General features: G+C 37.6%; 1 protein-coding gene across 1 annotated transcript in view; it reads left to right on the forward strand.

Moving 5' to 3' along the window:
• STK31 (serine/threonine kinase 31) overlaps positions 1-9,922 on the forward strand; it is a 38,572-nt gene extending 28,650 nt beyond the window's left edge. Inside the window, 5 exon segments of the mRNA XM_059818873.1 lie at positions 200-286; positions 1,099-1,248; positions 3,015-3,140; positions 5,101-5,169; positions 9,704-9,922. Of these exon segments, the coding sequence (XP_059674856.1) occupies positions 200-286; positions 1,099-1,248; positions 3,015-3,140; positions 5,101-5,169; positions 9,704-9,922 (651 nt within the window).
• The last annotated feature ends 600 nt before the right edge of the window (positions 9,923-10,522 follow it).

Below are 10,522 nucleotides of genomic sequence, written 5' to 3' on the forward strand. Positions count from 1 at the left end.
TGCAGTTGAACCTTAAAGCTTTAATGTATTTTAAGTTGGAGCATTGAATCAGAAAAATATTTCCTTTCTGAGTTTAGATAAACTGTCTACTTAGTAAACATAATTAATTGATTTATCACACATTTAGTGCATGTTACACTTCTCAATTTTCCTGATATTTGAAACTATTTTTCCTTTTTTTTTTCTGTTGTTCTTGAAGACTGATCCTTTGGTATATTTAATGGTCCCATACTACCCAGGAGCAAGTCTGGGAGCTTTACAGGCTGATATACCTTTGACTTTAGAAGTAAGTATAAAATGCTGATAGTCGAAGTAGTTATTTTGTATGCATTTGAATGGAACTCTGACTGTTTTGCTGTATCTTATGGTGCTGATGGTGTTTCACCAGCATACCTCCTTTGGTGGCTGACAGTGACTGTACAAAGTTACACAGGATAGCTTGACTGGCATTCTTAGCATTTGGTCAGGCAGTAGTTTACAACTTTCTAAAAGAGATTTTGGATACACTTTTTTCTTTTACTGAGATTAATGCCTCAGCTGTATTACTAGTACATTTTAAAAGTAATGGAGTTGAACATGTTAGATGTTCCGGGGCAGGCATTTCTGCATTGAAGTTTTAGAAGACTCCTGTGTGTGTAATTTTTTTCTCCTCCCTCACTTCATCCCCCTCCCTTTCCTTTCCCTCTTCCCCATACGTTGTGTAGGCAGTTGGGATAGTCATCCCTTCTCAAAGAAGCAGTAGCTGGAAGCCAATAGACTCTTCTCTCTAGTTCTATTTGATGGCTTGAAGCTTCTGTTTGCTGACTTGGACCTACTTGTAAAGGTCCAAGTTGCATGGGTTTTTTTGACTTTTCTTCCCTATATTTTTTCATGTTAGTGACTTGTTAATCAGTGACTGCAATTTTTTTCTGCCCGGTTGTGCAAGTCATAATAATCTTCCTGGGAATTAATCCAACTTCATAAAATGGAATTGGCATGAACTTTGAATGTGTACAAACCTTAAAAAAAAGTCTTAGTTCTGGATAGAAACTTACTTGATACTATGCTTTGTTTTTTCCGTATCTAACTTTCTAATAAACACCCAAATTAAATCATTAGGAGGCATTAAAAGTGATGAAAGGAGTGGCTCAAGGTCTACAAACGTTGCATGGAGCTAATATAGTACACGGATCTCTGCATGGAAATAATGTGTTTGCTGTGAATCGAAAACAAGGAATTGTTGGGGACTTTGATTTCACGAAATCAGAGGTAAAAAAAAAAAATCCTTTAGTGACTTTTAGTCAGAATTACGTATCAAAACAGACAACTGTGTTTAGAGTTTAAAAGACTTACTGATAAACATTATGCACAGGAGTGGGACTCTTGTTTCATATTCTGAATAGGGTTGGGCAGTTTAGGACTTGATGAAATTTTTGTAAACACCATCAAATCTTGGAGAGGAAAAAAAGAATTACTGAGCGTAGGCTCTGGTTAAGCAAAACAGTGGAACAAAAAAGAGAAGATGCAGTACTTGTTTGTTGGATGTCTGTCTTGTATATTTAATGGTAATCAGCATCATCAGAGGTGAGAGTAAGAACTCATGTTTGAAGGAGGGCTAGTCAAGCTCATGTGAAGTCTTTGCCTTTCTGTTTGATAGGTAATGGGGTTCTAATTTGGTAAATTAACAGGATTTTACATTGCCTACATATACCTGTATTTACATGTACTTCTGATTTAGTCTTCAGTTTCTGTAGTAAAGAATTTAGTAGTTCTTGGTGAAAATCTAATATTCTTCAAGAACGCAAGCTATTTTCTTACTATTCATTGTCTTTACATAGCAAAGTCTTCAAAAATGGTATCTCTTCTGTAGTCACCTTTTGACTTCATAAACTCAAGTTGTTTGAGCTGACACATTTTTGTGCTAGAGGTCTGCTTCATGCTTATTTATTTTTTTAAATAGTAATATATATTATGATAATATGTGATTATATTAATGCAATAAACAGAATCTAAATAAGAGTAAGTTTCACTGAGAAACCTTATTTCTGCTTTGGAAATGCATCATCTGTTAATCTCATGAAGAGTGTCAAATGTTTGGACAGCAAGGTGTGCTTCTCTTGAAATAAATTTCAATTTTCAACATGCTAAAGAGAGATGCTTCAAAAATTTTTGACAGCTGAATTCTCTGAAAGGTCGTACTCATTACAGATGGCCTAACTGTGAAAATTGCAAGAGCTGAGGAAGACTATCCCTCTCTTTTTACTCCTCCCCACAGGTATGGGCTGTGCCACAATGAGCAGCTCATGTGTGATAGAGCAGGAAAGTTCCACCCATGGTTCACAGTCTGGATCCAGTTTGTGCCTTCTTTATAGTGGTGACAGTACTGCTCAGTGCTTGTACTTTCTGCATGATTACAAGTGCATGAGTGGAGCTGGTAACTGATGTGTTACGGAGTACTCTTGGCAATCTGGAGATTAGTCTTCTCCAGTCCGGCTATAGCTGGTGCTGGCTGCTGTCATGGAGGGGGATAGAAACTCAGGGTCTAGCTTTTATTTTGACAGTAGGCGGTCCTAAAATATGCTGAAAACCGGAAGGGAGTAAGCAGCTGGTTTCAGGTAAAGACCAGAAAGGCAGAGAAGAAAAAATGGGAAAGCTGTCAGTACCGAACTTTAGATCTGAAGTTCTCCAAAAACGTGCCGAATGTCTTTTAATATTTGTGGGGTTTTTCTAATTTGAGAAGTTTTGCAATTTTTATTCTTTACCACCTAATGAGCTTTAATAGTTCTAGTATGGAGTAAAATCTGCCATCCCTATTCTTCTATTACAGTTACAGATGATACATGTGTGGTGTTACCTCTTTTTTGCTTTACACACCACTTTTTTTGATCAGCAGAGGAGATTTTACATTTCAGTCTGTGTTAGCACTGAATGCTCTGATGAAGTTGTCTGACAAATTAAAAAGGATGGGGAGATATATCCGCTTCAGTGTACTGTCAGTCTTGCTTGAAATTACAGATACTGTTTTTTTCCCATAGGAACAGCGTGCTGCAGCAAACACTATGGTTGTCAGTACCCTGAGCTTAGTTTCTCCTGAACTGAAAATGGGACAGCCAGCTTCTCCAGCCTCTGACATGTATGCTTATGGCTGCCTCCTGTTCTGGGTATGTTATGGCTTGTGGGAGAGTTTCTATTAATATTACAGAACTGTAGCAGGATTATAAAGAGCAATAAATGTTATCTCCAACTTCTGCTTTGAACTGTTTTGGCGAAATAAGTGTTCATATTTTCAACTGAGTGGTAAGTGTGGAATGAATAGGAGTTACGAATATGGGCAGAAGACAGTAATTTTTTTTCCTGTAAAATACACAATGTAATTTGTATAGTAATATGAACAAAAATTATGCTTTTGTTCCTCATGCTGTGGATTGTCAGTTCTTACTGCACTTGCCATTCATTCCTTGTGAGCCTTTTTTACTACTTTTTTTTGTGACCTTGCCCCAGAGGAATTACCCAAATCAAGAGAGAGGGAAGATAAAGGCAAGGATGGGACTGTTGTATGTTTTGTTGCTGGCAACAATGCATAGATAGGTGTTTTTGTTTCTTAGTGCCTGGGAGGAGAAAATAATCTCTTTCCTGTGTTGTACAGCATCTCCTCCATCTCCTTTTTGTCTGCTGGTACTGTATTGCTGCCTCCCCAACTCAGGGTGTCAGTGGCATGTGTTCTGAATGGCAAAACTTAAAATCTCCCAGACTTGAAAAGCCACAAGCTACCCAGCAAGTGCTGGTGTTCCCAGGCAGTGATTTTGCATGAGCACTTGATATATTAGGACTGGTTCACTGAGTATCAGTTGGAGCTCCAGGTATGTGGGGGTCTTCCTGGGAAACACTGGCAGTTCCATCAGCTGCACAGTGATGGCTTTAGTAATCCCTTATGTGCCATAGCATCTTAAAACGGCTTCCTAACAGAGATGTAAACTGCAAGTTGATAGGTAGCCACTGTCAGTTACCTGTGCTGAGAAGGTGAAGCTGGTTCATATAAAAGTCATTCTTCATTATGTTTTATTCCCAAATTAGGAATCAGTTGCTTAAAATTACTTTAGTTCATCTATTTCAGTAGAAAAATTGTGTAGTTTAATATAATAGGTGTTTATAATTTATTAACATGGTACAGTTTAGTTAGAACACTTTCACTACCACTATTCAGATCTTCATCTGTTCTTACAAGTAGACGTGAGTAAAAAAAAAAAACAAACCAAAACCCAAACAACCCAAAACCAAAGGCAGTTTTACTAATGGTTGGCTTTTCTTGAAGAGAATATCTTGGGATCCAGCAAGACGAGCATTCTTCTGAAACCTCATCCAAGTTTGCCAGCTGAATTTCGGATTAGTCCATATGTAACTAATCTCCAGCTCGGACTTGGTGTTGTATTGATCATTTGATGGAAAACTTTAGCTCAAGTGTTAGTATTATATTCAACAGTTGCCAGTTTCCTGTTGGGCATCTGAAATTGTGTTCTCCTTCATTAAACAGCAGTGCGACTTCTGAAATTGAGACAGTGGTTTTCAGAGTTTCCTGCTGATCTGTGTCACAAGAACCCAGTGCTGACTAAACACACGCTTCCTTTTGCTGTGTATGTAATTGTTCAGAATAGAGGCATTATCAGCTTAACCTGCAGGCAGAGTTTTGAAAAATGCTGTAGTTGGGCATGGTTCTAGGCAGTAGTAAAGACTGGGGAAATTTTACTTTGTTTATGGGTACAGGGTTCACATTTGCCTGTTAGAGTGCACTTATCCCTCAGCATTTCTTAAAGAGGACTATACAATTAAACATACAGCTTGGGCATGGACTTTGAATCATATTTTTAAAAGTGTTTCTTTTGACCTCTAAAAGTTTCTTCTGATACCAAATTTTTTTCCTCTTGTTTCTGTGTAAGGGGAAGTTCAGCCCCTTGCGTATTTTACCCTACTGTGAAATTAGGAAAAAAGGCTTTCCCTGCTGTTTTCCCATAACAATCCGTTTTCACTTGAAACCTGGAATCTCCTTGACTGATGTTTGGTTTTGTTAAGCTAAAGGGAAAAAAACCTGCCAGTGTTACACATTATGTATCTTTTAATTTACAGCTTTGCGTTCAAAACCAGGAGATTGGCATAAAAGAAGATGGAACACCTGAGGTGGATGTGGTTGTCATGGTATGTTAATTGTCAGATGAGGAAGATTAAACTGCTCTTGTTTAAAAAAAAAATTATCTACTAACCACCTCTAAAGTCAAATGTTTGATTGTAAGTGCTGGGTTGAGAGAATGTTCTTAATTAACTATTTGGATAATTCTAAATAGCACGCACAAATAGAATGATGTTTGAGAAGGTAGAAAACCCCAGAGTTTTCTTAATATTTAACTCCGACCTCAGGAGAAGCAACTTCTTCACAGATAAGTTAATTGAAAGACACCAGGTTGCAGACTGCGGGAGTAAGTCACTGAGATTCAGCCTCAGAAGAGGTATTTGAATTAGGAACCTATCTTTTCTGAAGTCAGGGAAGTTGACTTTGTTCATCTGTCTTCCTACATAATGATTGCACAATGCTTGAGTGTGAATAAAACAGCCAACTTCCATTTTAATAACTTAAAAGCAGTGATAGAAGTGTTTTGTGCCCTTTATTATTTGGGGTTTTTTTTAGTGAAACATAAACTTTTGTATGCCTCTGAAACAAATCCAGAGATATAAGTGGACCCCGCATGATACGAATTTGTGTTACTGCTTTCATTCTTTCTACTCTCAACTGTTGTTCTCTGTCTGCTATATGCCTACAACTGTTGTCACCTTGAACTCTTATTTTCAGTCCCTTTTTTGAAACTTACCTTTGCCCAGTGTCTCAGTGACTCTTTGACAATAAGTAGACCTGTGTGCCTTTATGTTTCCCAACTTAGGTCTCCAACTTTGGAGTTGATCCTTCACTAACTTACCTTTCTCTTGGATGTTAATCATAAGCAGATAACTTCTTGGCATTCTCTCTGTATGCCTTAGTTACCTTAGCACCTGTCTTTCCTTGGGTTTATTTTCTTGTGTAACTCTTTCCCATAAGCTTTCAGCCTTCTGGCCAAGAGTTAAGACTTTTTTTTTTTTTTTTTAACCTCTCTTCAACCTCTTCTACCTTTGCTACAGGTCATTTCCTTTTACTCCTTATAAAAGATGGACTAACAAAAGACATGCCACCATACATAGTTTAAAGAAATTCACTGGGAGGTTTATGGACCTTTTTCAAATCACTAGCCTTCCCAGACTAGTTTCTGCTTCATACTTTTTGCTGTGCTTCTGCCTGTCTAGTTACTGACTGCATTGTTCTTGTCCTGTGTCCCTCTCATCTCCCTTGAGTGGATTACCCTTGTGTTTTTTAATCTGTATGGACTACTTCTCATATCATGCTTATTCTGTTGATCTTACTTTAAGTGAGAGCTTACTGCTTTGTCTAGATTTGAGAAGGCCATGAAACTCCTTAAATCAAGCCTTAGACTGTTATTAAAAAACCTGCAAGCAAGTGACTCTGTTTAGCATTTAAGTGAACTCCTAGGTTATGGATAGAATTTTCTAAGGAATATAGGGAAGAGTTTGAGGTTAATCCCCATTTTTTTTCCAGAAAAGTAAAAAAAAAACTTTAAATGGAAAGTAGTGGAGCAGTGGCATTGCTATTGGTCAGATAAATTTGGGGGGTTTTGTCAAGGGCAAAAGAAACCCTTAATAATAAATCACTCTTTGTTGGTTATACTTGTGCATTAATGATTTGCTTGCTTTGCCAAGATATCTAGGAAAGCATGGGGTTAAAACTGGTTTAGATTTACTAGAGTTGTGTTCATACTGAGCTTAGTGTATCTATCCTGTTTACTGTGTTTAGGTTAAGAACCTGTCATGATAACAGTAACAGACTAACACAGCTGTAGTGGTTCCAGTGTCCAGGCAGGGTAGCTTGTGTATCACTGCATAACACAGTACTGTAAATAATTCTGTTTTATTAGATGGCTCTTCTCCTTTATAGTATGTCTTTTAATAACTTCATTTCAACAACGGTCTCCAGTGATGAAGGCATTACCGATAAAGCACAGGACTGTCTACCAAATCCCTCCGCAAAATTATTTCCAGTGTGACACTACCATGGAAAATAAAAGAATAAAACATGCAGCATTTGAGCAGGGAGGTGATCCTGTAAATAGTGTTTCTTATCTCTCATTATCATTGCTTGGTTTCTTATTAAAAACTAAATGAATCTTATGAAATGCACAGTACTATAGAAAAGAAGATTCAGTACTTCATTTTTCACCATTAGGGCTAACCTAGGGGGTTCTAAATATATTCCACAAAACTCATACAGAACCATCTGCCCCGTGCGTCATTCCAGATTATGCATGATAATCCTTAGATACTGAAAAACCTAACTTTCTCTCATGCAGAAGGGAAACTTAATTGTTCAAGGAAGTAGAAAGGATTTCTTGGGACATTATAAATGGGAGTTGGTTCACTTCTGTTTTCCATAAAATTTCTGTTGTGATAATGTTTTGCAAATAAGGTCTCAAGTATGCAAATCAGTTTAAATGGCCAGTTTCAGGGTGTTGTACTTCTGTGTTCTTCTGTAGCAGGTATCTTCTGAAGTGCAAACAGCTGCCTGTATCTCAAGGACAATTAATGAATTTAGCCATTATTGTTCTTAGCAGGGAATAATTAATTTTACAGCTTTTAATAAGAGCAAGTTTCTTTAACTTTTTTCCCTGATGAAAAGAAGCAGCATTTGATTTTGACCTTGTCAGGTGATACAATCCTAATCAATATATCATTGTTGGGAGTTTTGAAGGATTCATCCTGGATGCCTGCGCATGCACATGCACCAACCACCGAAGCCCGCTGGAAAGCAGTCTGTGCTGCCTGCAGTGCACAGGAACATACATGAGTGTTTTACTAAGAAATGTAATACTATTAAATATCTTTCAGCTGTTTCTTGGGGAATCTTTTAGACCTCTGGCTGTTAATTCTTGTCCCAGTTCTTGGGGAAAATCTATTTTGCTTTTAAGTGCTTTATCTATAATCAGCTTATTCAGAATTAATCTCCATGCCCATCTGCAGGCTCTTGACAGGCTGGTAATTTCCCTTCCATCTCAGGCTCGTGCCCAGAGGAATTGCACACTTGCAACTAGTAAAATTTTTATTGTTTTCAGCAAATGTAAAATTGCCACAGGAAAATAATGTTAAGCCTTAAAACAGGGATATTAATGTTAGCTAGCTGTTGAGGAAAAGCAAAGATTAGAGGTAAGATATTTTAGCCACTCATTTAGCCACGCTAGGCTTCAATGTTCAGTGTGTTTCAGCATCCAATTTTGCGTCTTTTTTAAAAAAAAATTAAATAAGAGCAAACACAATGAAGTGGAGTAAACATGATGAAATGTTGTCCCACAGCAGTATTCCTTGTGCAATCAATTTTCAGTTTCCTTAGTGCGAGAAGATGGTGAGAAGGGATATTTGTTGTTAAGACATTTGGTAGTATCATGAAATGCAAATATGCAAGTACAAAGCTTTTCAAGCTCTTTAAATGCTCAGACTTTCTTCACTTTGAATTTTGCAGAGGAAATGTGTAGTCATGGTTCACTGCTGTATTTCATTGTATGTTTGGATCTTCTTAACTAGAGATTTTCCCTTGAGCATTTAAAATGTTTTATAAACATTTGATAATCCTTCATGCCTGTAAGATCAACAGTTTCTGGATCTCATCTTTTCACCCAGATTTCTGATTATTTGGGGAGTGGCTAATTCTCCAGAGTCACTCTGAGTTGGAAATGGTCTGCTTCTTTCCGTCTTCAAGTTTTTGACTACTTGTGTACATTACTTTGCATCACAGTGATTCTTCTGTCTGGGTGAAATGGGGATAGGTGAGAGGTGTACAGGTATCTTGTGCTTTGCTGTTTCATTGACCCTGGTCAGAGATGTTGCTGGCTTGGAGACTGTGAACAATCAAGCCTTCTTATGGAAAGATTCTGTTCCCATTGAGCCTTGGTAATCTTGATCTCTAGATCAGCATTTGAGATTGTCTTTCTTGCAGTCCCCTTTTCCAAATCCAGCATATGCTCTTCCTCCCTCAGTAGCTGATGTTTATGCATATGTGTAGCAGCTGTGTTTTTATGTTTTGTGTATGGAGTCTAGTACTGTTAATGTGCTAAGAATTTAGGCACATATTACCTTCTGATAAATCCAAAGAGCATAAGTGTAAGTGATGGGTTAATAGCGAAATAGCCGCTGTTTATTTAGAGCCTGTTACTTTGGTTTTCTTTCTTTTTCCTGTGCTCTTGTAGAGAGATAAAGCAATATGACAAAAGTTAAAGGATGAAGTTGTAGAAGGTGAATGGCACCTGTACTGTTCCTTCTCAGTAGAAAGACCAACTTCAGTATTTCTCTAATTTATAGTAGTTCAGAGAATTGATATTTTAAAATATAATAACTCATGCTCTTCTGTGAAACCTGCTGGCACCAGGTTGACAGACCTGATGCTGGATGCTTGCTTTTACTTCGTTGTTAACAAGCACTATGACTGTCAAGTGTTGCTGACCATTGGGAATTCTGTGGTACAACCTTTTGTGAGGGCTTTGGGCCCTAAGCACTTACAAGATGTGTTCATCAGATACATGGCTGTTATTTGTAATTGAGTTTGTTTTGCTTACTGATGAAATCCTTTTCCCTCTGTTTGTAGGATGATAAAGTTAAATCTCTTCTCCTGAATTTGTTCTGCTGTAACAGACTGACAGCTGAGCAGGTGCTGAGGGATGATTGCTTCCTTGTAGTTGATGCAATTCCAGTTTCACCACAACCAGGTGAAGAGCATGAGCCATGTGAAGAATATGATTCTGAGAAGATACATGAAAACCAAATGTGATTAACTGAGGAGAATGGAACAAACCCTACTCAATAGATGAGAAACTTTTTCATCAGGTGTTTGATTGAGACTTCTGTTTTTGTTTGGTTTTGAAATCATTGTCCTGATCTGAAATCTCAAAATACAAAAGGTTTGGTAGGTGCAGTCATGTTTTGTGATTACACAATCTTCACTGCATTTTCTTTTAAGTACATTTTATTCTAAATAAGTATTTGGGGGTATAAGTGTGGTGTTACTGATTATGTTCTTAGTTTGTCAGCCTTTTTCTTTGTCCGTTATGTAGGCTTTAAATTTGCAGAGAATAGTCTTGTTAGATGCCAGAGATCTTTAAGATGAAGCTTTAGTGACTTGTTTTTGTATCCAGTTTTCTATCCCTCTTCTTCCAGTGATTCCAGATAACATGTTCCTCTTAAAGATGCTCTAGGGTATTACCTTTTTGCTGGAGGTTTTTTATTATTGCATAGCCATGTTGCTCCTACAGCAACTGCCTTCAATATTTAAGAAAAAAAAGGTACTGCTTTGACAACTGGTAAAGGAAATGGAGAGCAGCCTGCCTCTTTTCTGTCTTTCTGCGTTTGAAAGACGCAATTGGCTTTCTAGAGAGCAGGCATCCTTCTAGTTGCTCCTTTGCAGTGC

This window comes from Gavia stellata, chromosome 6, assembly GCF_030936135.1.
Source record: "Gavia stellata isolate bGavSte3 chromosome 6, bGavSte3.hap2, whole genome shotgun sequence".
Classification (NCBI taxonomy): Eukaryota; Metazoa; Chordata; class Aves; order Gaviiformes; family Gaviidae; genus Gavia; species Gavia stellata.